This window comes from Anopheles bellator, chromosome 2 (assembly GCF_943735745.2).
Source record: "Anopheles bellator chromosome 2, idAnoBellAS_SP24_06.2, whole genome shotgun sequence".
Taxonomy (NCBI): Eukaryota; Metazoa; Arthropoda; class Insecta; order Diptera; family Culicidae; genus Anopheles; species Anopheles bellator.
The window spans coordinates 83,594,008-83,616,907 of record NC_071286.1 but is presented as its reverse complement, the minus strand read 5'-3'; the positions used below and the strand labels follow the sequence as shown (position 1 = coordinate 83,616,907).

Here is a 22,900-nt window from a genome sequence, read left to right as displayed (position 1 = left end):
CTCTGGCGGGGATCGAAGGACCCAGGCGTGGTCGGTCGCAGTCGCTACGTCATCGGGTGCGGTAACAGCTGGTTGGCCCCGAGAGGCAGAGAGAGAGAGACGGAGCTTACACCTTCAGCAAGGATGTGCTTTTAAATGAATTTATCAGCCCGCCACCATCACCACCAGCAGCGCGCAGTCGGGCAGCAGACTGCCGCCGGTGACCTTGGCCGACGGTTTGCAAAGGACCCGGACCGTGCTCGTCCTGGAGCTCTCGTTTCTTTTTTTCGCTCGGTTGGTTGGTAAGTGATTAATGGGATTGCCGCGCCACCCACACGCACCCGCCGCAGTCAGCTGGTTGATCTTTTGTCCACGGAACAGACTTGGGCATTTTTGGCCCCCCCATGCCCTTTCGTGAGTGCCAGATGATGATGATGGGGTCTTTTCGCAAATTCTTCTCCTCAGTTGCCTTATTGTGAGCGTTACGAGAATGAGGTCGCTTCTTTTAGTGAACGTGTTCTAGTGGCCCATTCCGCCGAGCTCGAATTAGAATGCCTGTAAAACTGTCGTTTAACCACGTGTCATGCTCGGTGCCCCAAATAAATGGGATGTGGGGCTTAGGGATACAGAGTCGGTTCCAGCAGGACCTTCCCATTTCATTGGCGCGCCTGGACGATTGATGGTCAGACGACGGCCCGTAGAACCCCGGGCATTACGTAATATTATCGGAATACATCCGCTTAACGTGCCTTGGTGGTGATGGTGCCACCGGCGCCATTATAATAAAGGTGGCCACCATCGTTGGCCCACCGGTACTTCTAACCATGCGGCTGTTTTTCGTCCACAATGTTTGTATTACATTAACGTCGGACGACGGACCCGTACGGTGGTGTGTTGTTGGGGCTACACAAACACACGGTGCCGGTTGAGCCTGGCCGCCCGACACACCCACCACCCACCAGGGGTGGAAAATTCCCAAGAAGAAGAAAGTGAAGCGCGTAACGCGATTGCACGGATAAAAGTAACCCACGCGATGGTTGGGTTGAATTTTTGCGAGCCCCCTCAGGTCCTTGAGGCTTTCGCCGTCTTCTTCGGTGGCCAGCTAGTAGATAGTGGTGTGCGGCCGGTGTGTGCCACACGCTAGAAAGGGAATTAAGCTGCGCGACGCGCCAACCCGTCGCATGTAAAAGCCGGTAATGTGTTTGCTGCGTTGATTTATGAACTTTGTGCGTCTAGACTTTGCAAGGACGATGAGTTCCGGTGTTTCCTTGGCTTTTTTGTTCTCTCTTTTCGGTTCGTTCTTTCCCCCGGAGCCCTTTACTAGAACGGTTCCATGTTGTGCTGCAATTTTGAGACGCTTTTAGTTTGCGGTGGCACTGTCTCCGGTATTCACTTGGCCACATTCTTTAACCGGAAAACGGGACACGGGGTTATTATTTATCTGAAAAGCTCTACTGCTGGTGTGTCCACCGTTTGGCTAGTTGAGAGAAGAGAGTTTTCTCCGTTTCATTTTGGATTCCCATAGGAGTTTGTAGAACGGCAGCTCCCCCTGTATGTGGTCACCACAAATCAGCACCAACGGTCGCGTTTTATTGCCTTTACGTAATGTTTCTTGATTTTGTACGTCATCAATTCTTCAAATCTCATGATAACAGGTTTACGATTTTCGATCCTATTCCCGCGAATTGGGCTGATAAGGGTTGCGCGCGCTATAAATTCCTTTCGGCGTAATCTTTTGATTGGAATCGATTACTCAATTTCGGACCGCAGCACACTCCTCGGCCGTGGCATCCCGGCCATGTGCATTTCGATGCTACTCGATGACACCGGGTTCTGCGGACGCACGGATCTGCATGTGTTTGCATGGTGATTGACGCAAGTTGTTGGTCTCAACAACAACGCAGCGGGTCTGTTCGTATCTGCCGCCCCTGAACAGTGCTGATAATTCATTGCTTCTTCTGCCGGAAGAGATGTGGTCGTGTGCAATCAGCGGAAGGAGAAGATAAATGCAGAGTAGGCCACGGCGATATGGTTCGCACCCTGTGTTCAGCAATCTGGTGACGCACTTCTATTGCTCAACTGTTTAGATTCATAGTTACATTTCATACATCCTAAAATCAAATAATTTTAATGCATTGCCAATGGCCGATGATTTTTGGATCTTCTTTTTTATTCCCTTTCAATTCTTTCGATCACACTGCACTTGACACCGCCCCTTGCTGCTGCAAACACAAATAATAAAAGGGTCCTCCAAACATTGTTGTCGTCCTTCGGGTCGCTAATGCGTCTGAATTGCGTATTTATGCAGCACTTGGGTGCGCCCGCGGTTTGCAGAAGACTCGCCAACATTAGATTGGCGAACGGAAGTGAGCCTTCATATATTTGCACAGCGCGACGAAGGTAAACGACGAGAAGGCCTACTTTGTGTCACGCATACTGTCGCCCCGTGCTTTGGAAGCGAAACTTCAAGCCATATCAAAGTACGGGAGAGCAAACTTTCGAGTGACACTCGCGCAAACATTCACTGCCGCATAATGCTGGCTTTTTGTGGCCCGTTCGGCAAAGGCCAAGGTCGTAAAAGGGGAACCACAGTTCCACCGTCGGGTAAGGTGCAATTAAAATGGTATGACCTCCACTTATGCCTTTCTGCGTGGAACCAGAGAAACTGTTGACTCCTTGCTCGTTGGTCGTTTGTGTAGGACGCATAGAAGCGTCCAGAGCCAGCTTCGATGGGGGACAACCTTTAAGCTTGCTGTCAGCTGAACGCGTAAGTCTGCGTCAACAGCGCAAGATGTCCCTCGCCCGATGCACTTTGCTGCCAATCGATTGCCATTCTATTTCAAACACTTTCAGCGTTTGTAAATAAAAGGATGATTTCTTGCAGCTGCCGTATGTTGCTATTGCCCAGAGTTAGGGCTGCACACTGGAACCGCTGTACTATTTACTTGCGATGGCGGCCCTTTGGCTAAAACCGCACAGCAGACCGGCCGGCCATCCATGTGTGAAATGCAATCAACCTTTTCCAACTTTCCCAAACACTAATCTTTCCACCACCGGCCGCATTGCCTCGTGGGGTTGCGCACGAAAATTGCAATCCGTTTCTCTCTCTCTCTCTCTCTCGTTGATGTCCAAAAACCGCCGGAGAAAGAGTGATGCATTTCTCTGCATCGATCGTGAAAATTTCTCTACCATTCACGCAACACACTCAAACTGAGCCGCCCTCAGGGGCCGCCACGTGGCACTTTCACGAAGCCGGTGCAGGTTGGGATCACCGAGAGATCCACCCGTAAAAGTGTCCTGATGGGCTCCTCTAATTAGGATGATTGGGTCGCGGTGCAAAACATATGCCGACCTCTGTTTTGGTCGGTCTCGCGATGGGAATTAATGTGGCGTTATACCGCGCGACACCCCATTAATTCCGGTTTATTAATTCACGCACAAAGCGCACACCGGTCTTGATTGACCGATGGCCAACAGCAAGTACATCATGAGCGCGTCCGAACATCGTGTTGTTGGGTCACGGCAGCTTAGAGCTGCTTAGCACCCGCCACGGCTTAGTGAGGCCCTCTCGCCCTGACATGTGTTTTGGCTCCATTTAATCATCCTCACCAGAGCGCATCATAACGCGAGTCTGATCGAAATATTTGATGGCCTTCAACCGGGCCGGGTTCAACCGGAGCGGGAGCGGGGCGGAGTGCGAGTAACAAGTGTGGCATAAATAAGGGGAGAAAAAAGTAAATCCTCTCGCCCCCGGCCATATGCTGCGCAACAACTCAAATCACGCCCCCGGACCACGGCCGGATATCATCGGCCGGCCGCGCTGCTGACGTTCGCTCGCTGTCCGGAAATATTGATGAGATGGCCGCTAAGCCGCCGCCGGGGTCGAGGGCGTTCCTGGCCGTGTGGGTCTGTGGTGGTTATGTTGACCGACTGCTTAATCACAATTAAGCTGTCATATTTTATCAATTAGCCGCGGCCCCAGAAATAGTCCCTGCGTGTTGTGCCCTTTTCCTGTGATGGGGGTTTGGCGAAGAAACCGTTTAGCGTGCCAAAAATACATCCATAACGGATGGCTTAGCACACGCGCGCCCGCCATCGTTGCGTGTGGTGCTATAGAAAGCCGCAGATCCGCAGATTGCACTTTTCCCCGTGGCCGAAGATCGGCGGCTTTCTCCTTCGCGTTTTGTGTCTGAGGCACACCATTATGTTTCGTCTGTGGGTTTTTTTCCCCCCCTTCCGGCGCTGCTAATTGGATGTTAAACGATAAACCAAAGATTTATCTACCGGCTGGACACTGGCGAGATTATCCAACGAATCGCGGATCTAATCGAACCGCGCGAGTTGCGAAATCGTCCAATTCGGCGGCGGCCCGGTATTGCAAAATGGGTCCCAACTTTTCCAGCAGCTGGACCCCGAAATTATTTTCTGACACTTTCGCTTTGGAAAGTCCGGGCGGGTGCCCTTTCCCGAATGCACTTTTTCACGGTCCCATTTTTTTGGTGGGTTTTCTGCGCTGAAAAACTCACCATGCAGTTCCGCTACTTTCGATTTCCGGGAAGCGATGGTGGAAAAGCTAAGAGTGCAAACGTGCTGTGGTCAGAGCATGATAGAGAGGAGAGACTTTCCAAATTTATGACCACCCGTCCGGCCGGGTAGTAGTCCTCCGTGTGTGTCTTTAGAGGTTTAAAGGGTTTCACCCGTGGGGGGGGTGTTGTACATTTAGATTTTTATTGCTTCCGGCCACGCTGGCGTGACGCACGTCAAACTCTGACCGCCAGAGAGAGGCCAGCGTGCTGCGCTCCTATGTTGTGGTCGTAAAAATGGTTTATCATACAGAGAGAGAGAGAGCGGGATTGCTCGTAGCCATATGTATGCTGCTCATCTGCAGCAGCCCGGCCCCGGGTCAAGATCGGTAGGTTAACCGATCGAATCGGTGCCCCGCTGAATGACGCATCCCCGGAACCAGTTCTCTAATTGGGTAGAGCCACCGTTTGACAGCCGGGCTGACTGGACTTTGGTCATGGACGAGTGGCGACGAGTTTGGAGAACTGGTGTGTTTGTTGATTCTGATGCTGAAATGATACATTGAAAAAGTAAACCAAGAATTTATGAATAAAACAAATCGTCTCCATCGTTCATGAAGCGGCGTAGTTGAGAACGTGTTCGTCCGCAAGGGCGTGCCGCCGTGAATGGCGTTGTAACGCGCGTTAACTTGCTTCGGCCACCATTCACAACCTCGGGCAGATCGAACCGTGCCTCTGTGACTCAGCGTCCGTGTCACAGAAAAAAGTTTACCCAACCTAGCTAGCTAGCTGCTGGTGACTCATTCGACCCAAGTATCTACTGCTTACATCTTGGAAATCCACGTCTGATGAGCAACAGCCCTTGGGGATGGATTCGGACGAAAGTAAATTTAGTGTAAGAGTCAGAACAAGATCCCCCACCAGTGCCCGTGTTGTGTCCCGGGTTGGAATGTACTTTCTGCGACCAAGACGCAACGCGGAGTCCATTAACCGATCCGACACGGGCCAGACACCGGGCCCTCGGGCCCAGACTTGTCAATCGAGAGTCGGTCTGTCTGGCGATAGTATCTGTTCCGGGTGCCCCGCGGAAAGATCGTCTTCCAATGACCGACCGACCGACAGTTAACCTCTCGGCGATGATGATGCTGCACTCTGGCTCTGGCTTGGGAGATGGCCCCAGCAACTCATTTGATATTTCTATGACCTCTAATAAATCACGTTTAATGTGAACGGTGGGGCGGGCCCCGTCTTCTGACATGCGCTACTTGCGTTGCGTTTGCTTTGAAACGTGAAACCGCAGGCCGCCGCGACATAGATGCCTCATTTTTCTGTTCTCGGCTTTCATCGTAAAACGATTAAAGTCCAAACGAACTGATGGGAGGAACGGACTGTCGTCGCCCCGTGGTCAAGTTGCGTACTGAACGGAGACTTACAACCCCTTACGACGCTGTGTTGGATTGGAATGTTGTAAACCGATAATCGGCCCCGGCACACGTGCTCGAGATCTTCATGACTCAGGAGCCCGCACTCAGGGACGGGTCTCGTGGACACGATTGACATGGCGCTAGGTATCCACCATAAACACCGCGGATTTGGGTCAATAAACAATTCCACGCACACAACACGTATTAGATGAGGACCACAAAGTAAGAGGGTCAGTTCCTTGTACTTCACCCCCCGGGGTCCTGTCGGTACGCAGATCGATAAGCCAGGCCCCAGGTGTGTGCTCTACAAACCTGGAAACAGTTCCAGTGTGGCGTGTATGTGGCTCAGCCCAACAGACCGCGCCCGGCCATTACTACATTACCGGGGCAACCGGAATAACAACCAGCGTCGTCGGAATGACACGACGGAACCACGGTGACTAGAATATGGTCGGTGGTCCGAAATTGATAAAGTTCAAGTTCACGTCCGCCAAGCTATTATTATTTTGACCTCGCATCCCCCCCGCGAGAACTAGCTGCCGTTGCCCCTCCGGGGGCCCATAAATTTAAAGTTTCGGATCTAGATCATTCGTCCAAGCTACGCCGAGCTTCGATCAAACAGGGCCAGACCTCTTCTAATTGGTTAAATGTTTCTCTCTCTCTCTCGCCGCAGGTACTAATTAAAATATCCTCGACACCCGGAGGTCGACCGAATATTTTTCCCCAAGTTGCGTCTGTTCTGCCATGCCGGGTAGTCGTTCCAGTAACAACGAAACCGAGCACAACAGGTCCCCTAGAGAGAGCGGTGAGGATTCGGAGGATGAAAGTGAAATTCTAGAGGAAAGTCCCTGCGGAAGATGGCTGAAACGCAAAGAGGAGGTAAGTGGCAATGTTCCGTTCCCGGTGTGGGCGTGTGATCCTCACGCAGGGTCGTCGTTTTGTGTGGCAATTTATACGTGAAAATTTCATTATTTAACCATCCGGGTGTGACCGCCCCCTGGAGTTGGGAGAAGTTTTTCGTCCGGTCGTCCGTCGACCCGTGGGATAAAGTTGTGCTCTAATCTGTTATGTTTGCAACGGACTGCTCTCGAGGGATTCGATGTAGGACACTAACTAGTAGTAGCTGTGTGCGGCGCGCGCGGGTCCAATGATGATCATCCCAGTCGAGTGGACGACGATTTTCGCGAAATTAATTTGACCTTTACCGATAACAGCGTCGTCGTCGCCCGGCGATGGCGTCTCGGGCACTTGTGGAAGTGGAGAAAGAACTAACACGGAGCCAGAGGGGCCTCCACGGTCGCATTGGTCGCTCACTCACGGAGGTGAACTTCGTACCAATCTGGTCAGAATCTCCGCATAGAGCTCCTGTCGGAGTGCGAAAATGGCAGATACACTAATCTGGGATTGGTGTCGGGTGGTGGTGCGAAACTGGCCAGTCATCCATTACACTAGCACAAGCAAACACCGGTAGACCTTGAGCTGGGGAGCAAGTAGAAGATTACATTTGGATTAGAATATCGCACGGGAATTGAATTTCTAGGGCCGCCATTCCGTTTGACTATGTGAGCCATTTTTCAACAATTCTCCATGGAGCAGGAACCACACCCGCGGCCATTTTATTTGACTCCGGCCAACAGTCAATCATTCTATTTATCCACTTGATCTCTCCGACTGTCCCTCCGATGTGTACCTTTGTTCAGCTCGCCCACATCATGTCCACCGCCATGGTCATCTCCCGTCATGGGCGGATTGCAGCAGGTCGGTCGCTCTTCTGTGATTTATTAACTCGGAACTATTCGACGTATTTCCGCTTCCGCCGTGCAGTCACGCCCAGTTTAGCGCAAGATTCGGAGAACCATTGCAATACTCCCAGTTCCCGAGCTCCATATGATTTTCATGTCCCTCGGGGCGTTTTTTTTGGGCCTTCATATTTTGCATACCACCCCAGATGTTTGGAGGACCGGGTACGACTCCGCGTATGACTCATGTCCGAAATATTTCCGCGATCTGCGCGACTGCTGTCGCGGGTTGTAACGTGATGGTGGACCCGACACAGCGAACGCAGTGCCAATTAAACCATAAATTAAAGCATTAATTGTCACATCCTCCACGGTCGTCGGTGGAGCCGGGACAGACGAGGGACTGCGAGCGATGAGCTCACGAACGACGACGAGGTGAAAGAACTGCTTCCGGGCTGTGTATGCATCGCCCCGAGGTGGCCATTTCTGGAAACCGGAGTACGTCGGATGATTAAACTCGTGAAAGGAGATGGGGTGGTCCACCTTGGGTTGTCGTGTGCGGTGCTGTGCGCTGTGTGTCCAGTTCCTCCGCAATTGGTGCAAACAGATATCAGAGACGGAATCATTTTTTCCTTGCATCGGCCATTGCCAATGAATGTCCGATGCCGCGAGAGCGATGTTATCTGCAACGAGAAGATGGCAAACAGTACGCTAGAAAGTAAAGCACTCCAGTCGGTTCAGAAGAGCGTGGGACTTCGATCTCCCGGAGCCTTGGGTTCAATTTTTGTTCGCACCCTGCAAATCCTTCATCGCTCGACGTTTTCAAGTCGCTTCCAAGGCACACAGCAAGCAGCACCACATCCCCGAGGAGATCGAAGGTGTCAAGCCGTAAAGTCTTTTGCCAGTCCTCAGCATCAGCACGACTCGCAGCGCACTCGTACGTAAATGGTCTTTCAGCCGGGGCCGATTCTTGATCCACACTGAGAACGTTGTTTATGGAGAAGATATGTGTTTCCACTTGCGGAGAGCAAAAACGGCACGAAGCGAAACGACAGCCGCCACCGCCGTCCCGACGCTGTTTGCTTGGATGTATTCAATTTCGATGTGCTACTTTGTTCCATTCGTAAGTCCTTAAACCTACCAAAGCAACGAATCCCTGGCCCGACAGTAGACAGACTCTGCGCCTGTTATGATTGGAACATTATTTGATTTTCTCGTTACACAATAATGTCAACTTTGCAGGCGCCATGGCAACCGGAAAACTATCGTGTCGCGGGCGCCCGCGATGGGCAGGACTTTTACCGGATGGTCGTAAATAAAATCTTTATTGCGCTCGTCTCGTCGACATTTAGAGGGCGCACATGAGGGAGGGCGAGCGGGGTTGGGGTACGATTGGCGTAATGGGGCCGCTTCCCGAAGTCCAGTTCCATCTCTCCCGAGCTCATTAAGCGAAACGATCGCCTCGCCGTGCGCCTAGTCAGGATTCGCCATAATCGACGGCCATTTTCGCTTGGTCTGGTTTTTCCTGTTTCCTGGCCTGATCCCTGGTCTGTTCGCACATGGTTGTCGGTCTTCGGTCTTCAAATCGGCTTCAAAGCAGAGGCCCGTAGGCGTAAGAATGCGCAGGGTGGCACCAATAGCACCAATAGCCCATAGCTGGAGGGTGTGTCTATTATTGACGCCGGGCGCCAAGCAAATCCACCTCATGTGGGATTCCGGCGAGACGTTTGAATCTGCATGCCGCGCACTTGAGAAAGGAGCACCGTCTGGCGGAACCGCCAGGCCCGTCATCTTTAGAGTGTCTCTCTGCTCTGAGGCCTGTGTGCCACGGAAGGCGATGTTGAGGTCGATGTACGGTTTCCGTCATCGGCCGCCTGAGCCGCCCTACTCTAGCACCTTACTTTGTAGCACCACAGCGAGAACTCGGGAACTCGCAGTGTCGCAGGGTTCGGCCGGTCATAAATATCCCGGGTCCCGAACTCGGCAGCCTGCGTGGCGCGGTGAAGCGGGCAGAAGCGTGTCTTAATTGCCCAATAATGAGGATGGCCGTAAAATTTGGACTATTTCAACCACCCAACTCCCAAAGTAGTGTGACAGGAGACATCAAAATTCGCAACGGTTCCGCCGCGCGCCCGCCGGTGGCGACAACAGGCTTTCCGGAAAGGTGCGAATGATGGGGTGTCGCTGATGGCGCACACCCCCCAATCCACCTAATCGCCGGGTGGGGCGTAAATTTTGCATGAAACCACCCGCCCGCGGCTCAGGCCCTCGGGTTCGCTTTCTTGAGACGCGCCCAGAGTCTGCTGCAGAGGGTCTGCGTGGCAGCATGTCGTGCGCTAACCAGACCTTTCTAAAAATAGTGCGAAACCATCCCCCGTGACGTGGTTGTCTGCGGGACCAGCGCCGCCGTCGAGATGCCTTGCAACGCACGTGTGGGTGCTCCGACGACGTTATGCTCCGGCCTTTGGGGCCGTGTTTTGTGGCGGAAGAATTAGCGACGACGCTTCGCCTCCGATGCACAATGGATTGGATTAAGATATCTGAAGTTTTTTAAGGGGGACCGGTCATGGAATTACCTCCCTCGATCCGTTGTCCGGGTGCGGCGATTCTGAACGGGATTGGAAAATGGGATCTGCTACGCGACCGGCGACTTGACGCGCGCTGTCAAACTCCTATCTCGCCCGTCACGCGGTGTGCGGTTGACTTTGGCGAACATTGTCACTCGACGGCTAGAGTCTGGGAACGTCCTGGTACGGACCATATTTAGCACACACAGTGCCGCGCGCCACTAGCACGTATATGCACCACCAGAGAGAGGGGCGCCTTTTCCGTTTGTCGCTTTAAAAATAGCCCAAAACCTCCGCGAATCCGCGGCTTTTGGCGCGTCGCAGGATGGGGTGGGGCGGGGTCCCCCCACAGGGTCGTCTCGTGTGTGGGGTGCGCGCGTGTGTGGCCAACGGCAAGTCAAGGGCAGGGAATTGCTTTCCGCTTCGACAGGCACGGTTCGATGGCGATGGGATGTTTGTTTCATGTTCCTCGTTCACTTTGCACGGTAACCTTCGCGCCGGGTCCAGCTGCACTCTGCTTGAGGCATCGGCGTCAGGATGTACGCAAAAAGAAGCAACTCCGCGGGAAATGTGAGCAGGTCACGGCGGACGGTGGATCGCCGAACTTCTTCTCGATTGACCCGTTACATCACAGGCCTGAAGTTGCGTGTCTTACTTCCTAATCGCTCGTTCACATCGGCTTTGGGAACGATACGTTCTTCCTCTTTCAAACGTATGGAAGACGATGAAAGGTACGGTGTCCGAATTTCTTTCAGAATTGATGGTAGAAGCTCGTGATGTAGATGGAATCTGTAACGATGTTGGCTGAAGAGTGTAGTACAAGTAAAGACACTATTTAGGAAATTTTACGTAACGATTTGGGGAAAAGAAAAGTTTGTAGTCATCCGCAAAAAACAATGGACGAGCAAAAGGACGCTCGTGTAACCGCTAAAAACGAAAACAACCCTCCGCATTCGCCTGATCTGTTTTCTAAGCCCAAATTATGGGTCATGAAAGGATCTTTTGGGAATACGAGTACTAAACTTGCTGACATATAAATGCGATTTTCACTAAATTTCATTCGTTTGAAATAGGAAAATCTTACCTTTCAAATTAGATTACTATCTAATAATTATGGCTTATCGAACACACCGTGTACTTCAAACATTAAAACACCACGAAGTCCGCTGCCGGCCACAGAAAAGTACCCTTTTCCAACTCCTTTCGCACTGAGATAGGTCTGCGGTAAACTTTTCCTTTCTGCCACGCAAACCCCGGAGACGACGTGTGTTTTTTAGTGTCCGCCGGCGTCTGGCTCCAGCCTGTCTCCGGCGATAGCTTTCTGATTCCATCCTCCATCCTCAGTCACTCAGTGTCAACTCGCCGACGTCGAATTCGGCATCGTCTGTGCCTGGCCAATTAGGCTCTCGCTACTGCTGGCTGACGACGCGGCGCGGCCTTCTGGAATGTGGATCGCTCTTTTTATGATACCGAGGCCCTCGTTCGGGTGTCGTCGCCTTCCCCAAAAATCGCACCCCTGGTGCAAAGCAATTTAGTTGTCCCCATTTTATGCTGCATCCCCCTTGAAGATGCTCGGCAATCGGTGGCGCTCCCTTTTTACGACAAGCGCGCATCGCTGGCCGCCGCATCATTCGGCGTCGATTACCGATTTGGACGGTGGCCAACAAACAACAGACGGGCCCAAATAACACACCGGCCTGGGGCCGACACCTAAAGGAGGCCCTTGTAGTGCCCCGCGCGTGGTTCGTCTTATGGGCCGCCGAATGTGTTGTAGACTATTTTTCGGATATTCCGAAATGTGCTCATCCAATGGCGGCCAACGATTTTCGGTCGGATCGGGAGCCAAAAATCGATATGCTTAAGCAGTGGGGCGTTAGGCCGATCGGTGGAGGGCGGACAGTCGTAAAAAGTGTCTACGACGGGGAGGCCCTTTAATGTGTCTGGCAGCAAATGAGCGGCCCGAAACGATACGCGGAAGGACCCGGAGGGGAAACCATTTGATGCTATTTGATATTGGACTGTGTTTTGCTCCGACGTCGATACCGTCCACAGACCGGACGCGTCGGTGAGCTTATGCTACTCGAAAAGAGGACCTTATCGCGAAAATTGGATCCTGTTTTGTTGGGGATAGGAAAAGATCTCTCGGGCAGCAGGATCTGTCCGCCTCTGGGTAAGTCCCGTAGATTAACTGACGAGGTATCGAGCAACGGACAATGATGTGCCTTCCATTATCCTGTCAACCACTCAGCTGACGCCATTCGACCTCGAACCCACTCACACCGGACAATGCTCGGCTCGTATCGGCTAAACTGCTGATTAGCATGTTGGTGGCGGTGGCCAGTGATAAATATAAACTTCCCCGATGTAACACTCCTACGCTGGCCGTGTCACAATCGATGGCCTCGATGGTTGGAGGAGAGCACTCCGGGGGCACTATTGTTTCAGCCATCGACTATCGCCATCGGTCTTTGGTTTGTCACGTTCCTGTAAGACTGTGGCGGTTTCCCCGGTTATCGATCGGCCAGAGATTTTCCGTAATAATTGTCAAAGGGTGGTGTTAATCTGATCATATCCCCTTACATTGACGCCATTGGACGCAGGTCCGGACAAGAAGCAGAAAAGGCGTAGGAAAGCATACAGCTATAGGACTCGTGTGGCTGTTGCCAACGCTCGTGTCGTGCACCTGGCCACCGTCCATAGGCGAGATGATGCACGAGCGAGTCGGGCTGTGACTCGTAAATCCTACGCCTAGCTCTGATAAACATTGGCATAATGCTGACCTTTCTCCCGCGGTGTTCGATTCGCTTATCCATAGCCGCTGGCCGCTCAAATCTCCGGCGTGTCTGGCCGGAGTAGGTGCGAGACCTTTGGTTAGAAGATGACACTCCGAAGGGCACCATTTCACCGGTCCGGAATGGTAGGCTTTCATTGCTATAAAACCTGCAGCTTAAGAGTGTGTTTGTGTTCCACCAATTGGGACGACCGACATCAAATTTCACACCACCCTGCTATATATATGGGGGGGCCATCGCCGGAGCATAATTTATACCACCTTCAATCGGGTTGGTAAATAAAGGAAAAGTGAGTTGCGCGGCGCGCTCTCTTTATTATAAGCCTATCAAGGTCCGAGGGGGGTGGTGCAGCATTAAAAGGCGCCCGATTTCAGTTTACGAGCGTGCAATTGATGGTCGATTTTAATAACTATTTTCAGCGCTCTCTTCACCGCTCTAAATTAACACGCCGCGTGCGCCTACCCACGACCGGTCGGTTGATGGTGGGCAATAAATTTGATTTTCGCTGCCCCCTGTGTAAGGCTTATCAATTTCCAGCTTCATTTTCCCTCGGCCCGGCTCTCTGGCACTCTGTGACCGCGATGCTCCAGTGCACGGTTTCTGGGCGCGCTGCACCTCCGGGGAGGAGTCGTCGCGTGTCCACGGACCGCAGAAAGTTTCGCTTTTGCTTCGACGTACTCGACGGTCGAAAGTTATGTAGGCCGTGTCCCGGAGCGTGTTAATATATGCACATTGCTGTCCCATCGACTGCAGATCAATCTTGTAGCCGGGACACGAACCCACGCTGGTCTGCGACCCCCACACACTGCCAATAACCTGTTGTGCCCCAATCCAGGGGACATTCCAGTCTGCCTAGTTGTGGCTCAAGACGGAGAATGATGTATGAATAGACTCGCACTGGAAGGCCACGGAGATCGATCAGTGCGCGATCCTTCGGCGACAGAACCCCTTCGGACGTCGTGTGTCCGTACATGGTGCGTACGGAGTGGTTTCTTTCTGGCCAGCTTGAAGGGAAGGACACGCTACCAAATCAAATACAGCCATCCGTCTCCGATTGTTCTGCAGATCGATCGGAGATCGGGTGCTTAGCACACTGCCACCAGCGACTTCCGTAAGCGCCCGCTTCGGTCATGAACTCACACGCCTCGGATGGGGCGATCGATCTCAAGGATCTGCATAGCGCAGCGCAGCGGTCGGTCGGTGTCGGGTGCTTGCGCCTAGTCAGAAACTGGTTCCGAATCCGAATATTACCGCTACTACCGGTTACGTGTCGTGGTGGCCGCGAACTCAAGGCGATCGAGGCCTACATCTCTCGCTGTGGCCCGCTCCGTCCGTCATTGACCTCCGTGTGGAGGGAAGATCTGTGTGGTTGCTGCGATCGTATCCGAAGAGCCCGCGAAACGGGCTCCGGTCATTTTACCTTCGAATCCGCACACGGACGACGTCCCATTTAGCTCGCAGAGCGGACCATCGACCTCACGCGGCCTGTTTGTGGATTTGATTTGATTGGAAGTTATGCTCTGCTCTCTGCCACACAAATTCCAAAACCGCGACACAAGCCAGTTCTTAGCGGACTCCGTAACGGTTCTCTCGGCTTTTGGGCACCCTTTAGAGCGGCTGGCTGATTTATGGTACACTCGGGGCTCGGGGTTCCTACCCAAGGAACCGACCCGAGCGGGGACCGGTGGTCGTAAAATGGACGTAGTATGACAGAGCCGCTATGTGCATAAATTAGCGTCACAATTTTACAACTTTTGTACGAATGTGTGGTGGCGAACGACGTTGCCATTGATGCCGTTATACTTCTTGGAATCCACGAAACGGTAAAGAAAACCACGGTTCTCAACCGCACAAGATGTAGCTCCGAACAAAGGACACCAAAGGGACATCCCACAAGTGGAGATAATTTTCTTCTCCCGACGTTGTGTGACGTCGTGCTAATTATCATTATTTGCGAGACGCCGTTTATGACACATTTGTACTGGGGGGTCGCTAACTGATCGCTCGATGCCAGCGCAAGTCTCAGGTGTCACAATAATAATACCTAAATCTCGACCGAGTGGAGCGGCCAGTGGATTCCCAAGGGCCTCGGTGGACAGCGCCACTGCAAAATGCATCAAACTGTGGAAGCTGCTTCTCTGTCTGCACTCTGCTTTACTTTCGTGGCCGGCCTCTGCACGGAATAGGATGTCGCGTCCGTGTGCGAAGTGCCTTACGCCACCAGGCAGCAGGTGACCTTGGCCACAGGAGCATGGCGCAAATCGTGAGGAAATTAACAAGTTTTTCTCGCTTGCGCTCTCTGGACCTGTGCCGGTTTTTTTTGTGGTGCCCCCGAGCCTCGGGGATGCGATTTTTATCAGCAGCGCAATGCAGCGTGACATGTGACGGTCTGGCGCAATGTGGGACTCGAGAAAAATGGCACATGTTATTTTTTTGCGTTTCGTTCGTTCTGTTCTGAGCGCCGAGCGGCCGTGGACGTGAGTTTTCCACCTCTCACGACGTGTTGTTGCGGTAAATATCAGCCCGCGACTGATGAAGACATCCGACGGCAGCTGTGCATCAAACCTGATTTGTGGCGCGTGTGCAGCCCCCCCGGAACGCGCAGAAGGAAGGGTCAGGAGAGCTTGCGCGATGGTTAGAAGGTGGGAGGCCATTTTCTTACAATAAACCCATTATTGTCTCGTGCAACGATCGTAAAGCAAGACAGAGGCGAACGGTGAAAGTAGACCAAAATCCTTGGCGGACGCAATCGGTAAGGTCGAGATGCACTGTTTGGGGTTGAAACCTAGTTGAGTTTCTGGGAACACTAAAATTCTCGGAATCAACAAACCCTCCCGATTTTCATTTATTGCGATCTTGCATTCCACGAAGCATTGGTTCAGAGTGGCACAGAGGTAGAGCATTGATTTATTCATCATATTGGGTTCAATTTAAAATAACATTTCGATAAGTCAACTTTAATGGTCCTCCGAATGATCGATGGAGTGGATGGTGCAGGATCGCACGGTGCGTCGCAGATTAAGATATGTTAATTTTTGGCGTATTAAAGTGCTCATGTTCTCCGCGAACGAAAAGTCCAAATGTGGAACGTGACAGCATATTGGGCGAATGGACGTATGGATTCCCATAAAGTTGGAACCAACTGGAGGCAACTTCACGAAACGAGTGTTGCGATGTAGCACCCCAAACCGAAACTAAAACAAAATCCACCGCGTTTTGATGTGTTCCATTTTTACAGCTTCAGCTTTTGGTCACATAGCCGCGTGTCGCCGCCAACATCCCTGGCCCCGGCGCTCACGCGTCGTTAAACGATGGCGATTTATTTATATTTGCGCAAAGTATTTTATGCGAAAATGCTTGTTTGTTTCAGTGGTTTCGGCGGCCTTCGCGGTGGAAAGTAACAGTAAAACGATCTCCCACCCGTTCGTTCGGGTTCCATTCATAAGATCCGACCACCACGGACGGCCATTTATCTAAACGATGCGTCACAACCGGCCGACTTCCAATTGCAATTCCGGTCCGCACGAAACGTGACCGTTTGGAGTTCTAGGCGGGGGAGGATACGAGTCGGTGCCATTCCGGGCCAATCTGGGCAAACATTCCGTTCGTTGTTTTCTTTTTGTACCGGCCCGGCCTGGCACCGGATTCCAAACTGCGAAATGGAGAACGATCTTCCGGAGCATCCTCCATTCGGGGAGGCTCGCTGGCGATCGCGATCGGGTTTCCAGTTAGCTAGATTCTGCTCTGTGTTGTAGCGTTTTTATTTGTTCGCTCCTAATCCCTTCGTACACTCCGCGGATCGGGGACCTTTTCAAGACGGTTTTGTTTTGTTAACCTTCCAAGCGATAAAAACGGAGGGAACACACATGCTGAGCCGTGTTTGTTGGTGTCTTCCCGCGTTGATTACGCACCGCCACCCGGTAGCGCCCCGCGGGTGCAATCCACAAAATGATGGGGGCCACATAAAGTTAAAGGTGTATTATAAAGGCCTTCCGGGGGTCGGTTGTGTTTATGTTTTGAGATGATGGTGGATTTTCGTCACGTCGAAACAAAACGGAATACTCACGCTCGCGTGTAGTGGCCGGTCTGGCGATATACTCCGTGTTTGTCGCTGGCGTATCAGCGCAAAACCCACGGGAATGTCCCGGCAAAAAGCGCTTCCGGCACTCGGGAAGTGTGTGGAGAGCAGGAAGAAAAAGGTTCACGAGCTTCACGCTTCTATGATAACGGACCTGATAACGGGGAGGCCTCGGAGAGAGAGGAGTCGCCTTAACTATTTTTCTTACGAACTTCTTATGAGAATCACGAAGTGCCGCCGTTTGACGGGACAAAGAAATGTTTTGAAGCGCTATTTTCAATTAGCGTTAAGTGCTCCGCTTTACGTTTAAGTCTCAAATACGTTTTGTTTTAATGTAGCGCGAAGGTTGCTACGTTCCTTCGTCTGCCAGGATTGTGCACTTAAACCAACATAGCCGCCGGTGTTGTATCGAGTTGTCATCGAGAATACCATATACATTTGGAATGCTTTCGGTGTTATAAGAGCTAGTAATCCTTGACCGGCCGACAATGACTTCAGCATCGCTCCACTGTGAACACCTTACATTTGTAACGCGAACGGATGCGTGAGTTCTTGTCTTCTGTTGTTCTTCTATCCGTTCACCGAGAGCGTATGGTGTGGTACCTTGGACCGCGTTCTTTGGCCTCTCTCGGTCGATGTGAAGCGAAACAAATCCGTGACAGTATCCGCGACGCGCTCTAGAATGTAGCATACGTGTGGCAGGTATTAGATGCGGTCCCGCTTCGACGGACTACTACGCAGCAGTAGTAGCACCGACCGCTAGGTGGGGCCCGTACACAATGTGTCGTTGTTCGGCGGATACGGAATGGCAGCCCCATTCGCGAGCTGCAATCATCATGGCGACGAGAGTCCGTTTCAGCGGAGGCGGCGCTGGGCCAAGAATGTCAAACACAATGACAATGAGAACATAAATGACATGCGGTGGGATGGAAAGAAAAAAACATCACGAAAGAAACCGTTTCACGGCTTATTATCTCGCGAAACGATGCCTCGGGGTTCCCGCCCTCGGGGGGCAAGGATTGGCGCCAATGATTGATGCGGTAAGCGACGCTGATGCTGGTGGCCGGCCAACCTCACACCGACCGACCAAGAGAGAGAGAGAGAGAGAGAGAGAGAGAGAGAGAGAGAGAGAGAGAGAGAGAGAGAGAGAGAGGTTAGTATTTAGATCGTACCACCCATTTCGGGCCACCGCGTCCTCCGTTGGCCTAAATTCGGCCCAACCGTGTACCGTCGCTGTCCCTCCCTTTAATTGATTTTGTGGCCCCAAAACCCGGGACCAGAGCCAACGTGTGCTTTAGAACGGATGGCGGATCGGCGGTGGCCATCTATCTTTTTCGAATCAAGCCGCTCGTTGCTCAACGTTTCGGACCACAACCCCATGCCGCCATGAAGCAATAGAGCGCCCGAGTGCGACGCTGAACCTCTGTGTTTGTCCGCCTAATGAGGGTGCGTCAATTAAAATTAATTGCTTTTTAACCGTTCGAAAGTGTTCTTTCGAAAACAATGTTTTATTACCCGGGCCGGTTGCTTGCCGGTTGTGATAGGAACATGCCCTTGACTCGTTCGAAGCCCCGACGTACAACTGTCAAGTGTCTAGTGTCGACCCTCGACTTTGGCTGCTTGTGTGATTAGACTTTGTTTCACCCAAAAACAAAGGGTCACTCGCAAGCGGGAGCCACCTATTTCGGGTGGCAATAATTAATAATCTTACGCGCCAACCCTTTTTTGCATATAACGACGCCTAATGATCCGACCGGCACTAATCCGCTGCGTCGTGGAGACCATTTTAATGTGGTGTCTCACCGCGGTGAGCTTAAACAAGCAAACCGGTAAAGGCAACATTGGTAATGTTGCGACCCAACAAACGGCACTGTGCATGAGTCACAATGCGTGTGCGGAAGTCCCGTTTCCTGCCCTGTTGAATGCGGTCGGTCGGTCGGTGTTGAAAATCGGCGGTGATTAATATGCCACCGGTCACGTCCAATTTAAATTGCATCAAAAAGGGCGCGCTCGGCAGGAACCTCTTTTTTGTGGGGAGGCGGCCAAGGTGTGTGACAAATGCTCGATGCACTTCGGTAATCAATATAAACGCGGTAAAAAAAAAACTGCAGAAACCTCACCGCGAAATATGGTGGAACGCGCACGGTTCAGCTTTAACCCCAGCCCAGGTGAACCGTGAATAATGGCGAATTCAGTTTCTGCCTCATTACGTATACACACATTCCACAGACATTATGTGTGACGATTTCGTTACATAAAACATTAATCGCCATGCCACTTGGCGGCGAGCTTCTGATTGTCTGTGCGCCCGTCTTATCACTCATTTATGTTGATGCTAATCGATGGCAAAACAAATAAATCCGCAGCAAATCTAATCTACAATCCCCACGACTCGAGCCACAACCGAATCGATCGGTTCGGAGTTAATGAACCAAAACGCCCGTTTAAAGTGGTCACTTACTGGGCGTCTCCATCGCCCGGTCGGCCATGTCCTTTCGTGTGGTTCGTATCCTTTTTGTTGCGCAACCAGCAACGGCATCAGTCAGAGAGCACAGCTCGACGTCGACGTTGACAGCGCACTCGAGCCGACATTGAAACACTTGTGGCCACTACTCTTCGATAGCTGGCCAGAGCCAGTATCTGTGTCTCTGTGTTTGGTCTGTGATTAAACAAATAGTGGCCAACGACGATTATCGTGTTGCCGTACCGAGCGAAGGCCTCGATTCACCTTCGCCAAACACACGCGCTCTCGAGTGGCCGTGATTTACTGGCGCGCAAATGTCCCGGACCCGGACGGTGGGCGCCGCCACAACGCCGCGCGATAAACGATCTCGTAATTATCGTCGTCTTCGTCGTTGTCAGCTTTTGGACGGGATTTACGGCAGTTCAATTTTCTTATAAATTGCCCACAAGTGCCACCCTGTGCTCTGGCTGTGTCCGTCTTAATAGGTTTGTGGGCCGCGGCAAAGATAAATAGAAAACAAACGCGCGAAAGTTTAGTCTTTCGCGATCGGGATTTACAGTTGTGAGCCGTATGACAGCTGCTTGACAGATGCGTTGAGTGGTGACCTCCACTATCGGGACACTATTCACCGAGGTCCGAGCAGATTCGGTGCGTCACCACCAGCGTTTGCCGGTGGCCACCGGTTTGAGCCAGCGCGCCCATAGTGCGCATCGTGCCTAATGACGCAGCACGCGGCCAACTGTACTATCATCAAACAATAAATGCTCAACGCGCACACGCGGCCCGAGGAGGGTTGAAAGGTTCTAGCGCCGCGTTCGATTGTGGCGCATTTCAGAAAACCCCGCTCCAAACACTTGTAATCGTGCGGCCGGCGACGGCCACCCTGCTGCCCTCCTCGGTTGATGGTGGTGGTGGTTACATTTACAGGCTATTTAATTATACGCCGCCAACTGGCGCCAGCGAGCGCCGCACGCTTATCGAGCGTGCCCTGCGCAAATGATACGCTCCTTTCGCGATCGTCTTCTGCCGGATGTGCCCATCGATGACCCTTTCCCAAGGGCAGAGCGAAGGGCCGTTTCGACTGCTTCTCGATCGTTTGGAGGAACTCCGAGTTTCGAGCCAATTATCCAGCCCGAGCAAAACCCGCATGCGTTGCGTGCGTTCGTTTCGTGGTCAATGTCGAGATAGCGCCGGAGATAAACAGAACCGGGGAACCTGGGCTAGGCGCAACCCATCGAACCCACCGCGAACCGCGGGTCAGGTGCGCGTACGCATCCAACCTTTGCCCATTTTCTGTTGAAGTTGAAGGCCAGATTGTGGGGTGGTCCGCCCAGACCGCCGCCGCTCTAACTTCCGTTTCTTCTTTACGCGCGCTTCATTAAAACTTTGACTGACCTCGTGCTATTCTGAGCCCTTCGGTGTGCGGTTGAACTGGTCACCGGCCTTGCTGATGTAGAGCATCATACTTCACACCGGTCACTGGTTGATAAGTGCGTTGAATAGTCCATCGGAAACCCATCGATCGGGACACTCCAGTTTGTGTGGACCGTTGCGTTGAGTGGTTTCTTCCATCTTCCAAAAATGGCCGTGTGCGATCACCCAGCGATCGATCGATTGCATCCATTCTATGTGGCACTTATCAATGCGATGAGCCGCGTTGCATCCCCAACACGTTTTCGGCGTGCCCGAAGGGGGGACGAAAAAGAGAGCTCGCGGTTTGTTTACACATTTTCCACCTTCCAACCCATCACACCCACTCATAGAGTCGGATCGAAATACCACCCACTCATGGTCATTTGAGATCTTCCCACGAGCTGGCGCCCCGAGACATGTGCGCGCGGCTCGCCCGCCAAAAGACAAAAGCTAATTACTCGTGGTTTACGAATTCTTTACGCGCGCTCCCCGCCCCAGAAGAGGGATTATTTGATGTCTGGGGTCCTCTTCTTTAGGACCCCCCCGCTTTCTTTTATCCCAGCCCCCGATGTTAGCGCCGCCAAAGGGTCCCGGTGGCGGTCCGTGAGTGAGTGATGACCGTCTGTCGCCGCACGTTTGTTGATGGCACGATGTTTATTTATAGGCGCGGCGGCGCACCGCCCCGTGGGTCATCCGGTGGAGACCGGTGGTAATCCGGAACAAGGTTTTCCAAACCCGACCACCGCCGTGGTGTTGCGGTTCTCTGATAAGACGGATGTGAATATGATTGTTATTGTTACTTTCGGCCGTCCCTGGCCCCGCGGGATTCTCGTGCGAAGAAAAAACGAAAAGGAATATTGGCCATGGTTCTTCTGGGGCCCCGGGTTTACGTTTTGCGAACATCTTGTTTGTTTGAAAGCTGGCTGACAGCCTTCATCGATGTGATGGCAACATTCCGTGTGCACTCCGCGAGGCCAACCGCCGAACGTGATGCCTTAAGTTGTCCGTGTCCCATCGTGTAACGGATTTACTTAACATACTTACTTTGAATTTGATTTGACAAACATTACCGCAAATTTAAACGTTTAACAAAAGAAAACGACCCTTTTAAAGGCTTACAGTGTCGGTGTTCGAGTCGGTTTTCTTTCGCAGAATGTCCTGGGCTCCCCTAACTAGGCCCTACTCCGTCTTCGGGGATCGATTGATCGATTGCATCGAAATAAACCGAACCAACCGGATGCAACGGACACGAGGGGGGGGCTCCCAAACGTGCCGAATTCGACGCCAACGATCCGTTCGCCATCGTTTAATTTTAGATAGGAGAAAATATATCTAAACACCAAAACAAATCCGGCCAAGCACACGCGACACGACTTATCGCCTCGTCTCCGCCACCCGCGGCGCCCTGAGGCCCTAGGAAAGAAACAATAAATCCGATCCAATAAAGTTCGGGAAGGCGCGCGGGCCATTATAAATAGTGACCGACGACGACGGTCGTGTGTTGTCGGATAAATAAATCAAACCACCGCGGCCAGGGCAATGAAAATAGGTTTCTCGTGTTCATCGGGGGATCGATGGGTAACGGCACAAACAGCGCCCATCGAAGTAATGGTGGCCCCCCGCGTTACACTGTTCTTTGAGGCTCCCAATTTGTGTACTCAATTTATTTAACTGTCGTTTAAGGGATGAGTCCTTCATGAGTCAAACATTCACTTATCGCCGTTCCGAATGTTCACCATGGCGCATTATTGATCACTCTCAAACCCAAAGTTTCCGGGGGGGATAATAAGCCCACCGGGGGATGATGGCCCTTGGAATGACATCCGAAGAGGAACATCCGCCCATTAAAGGGTCAGGACAGGTGCGCGCGGCCAATAAAAAGTGTTAATGAATTTCAAAACATGACACCTAATTAAAAATT

The 22,900-nt window shown here is 52.2% G+C and overlaps 1 protein-coding gene across 2 annotated transcripts in view; it reads left to right on the top strand.

The window, feature by feature from the left end:
* Window positions 1-22,900, top strand: part of LOC131211767 (nuclear receptor-binding protein homolog) — a 37,442-nt gene that overhangs the window by 5,515 nt on the left and 9,027 nt on the right. For both annotated transcript variants that reach the window (XM_058205371.1, XM_058205370.1), the window contains exon 2: window positions 6,600-6,805. In XM_058205371.1, coding sequence (XP_058061354.1) covers window positions 6,671-6,805 — 135 coding nt within the window. In that variant the 5' untranslated portion in view covers window positions 6,600-6,670. The remainder of the gene's footprint in view (window positions 1-6,599; window positions 6,806-22,900) is intronic.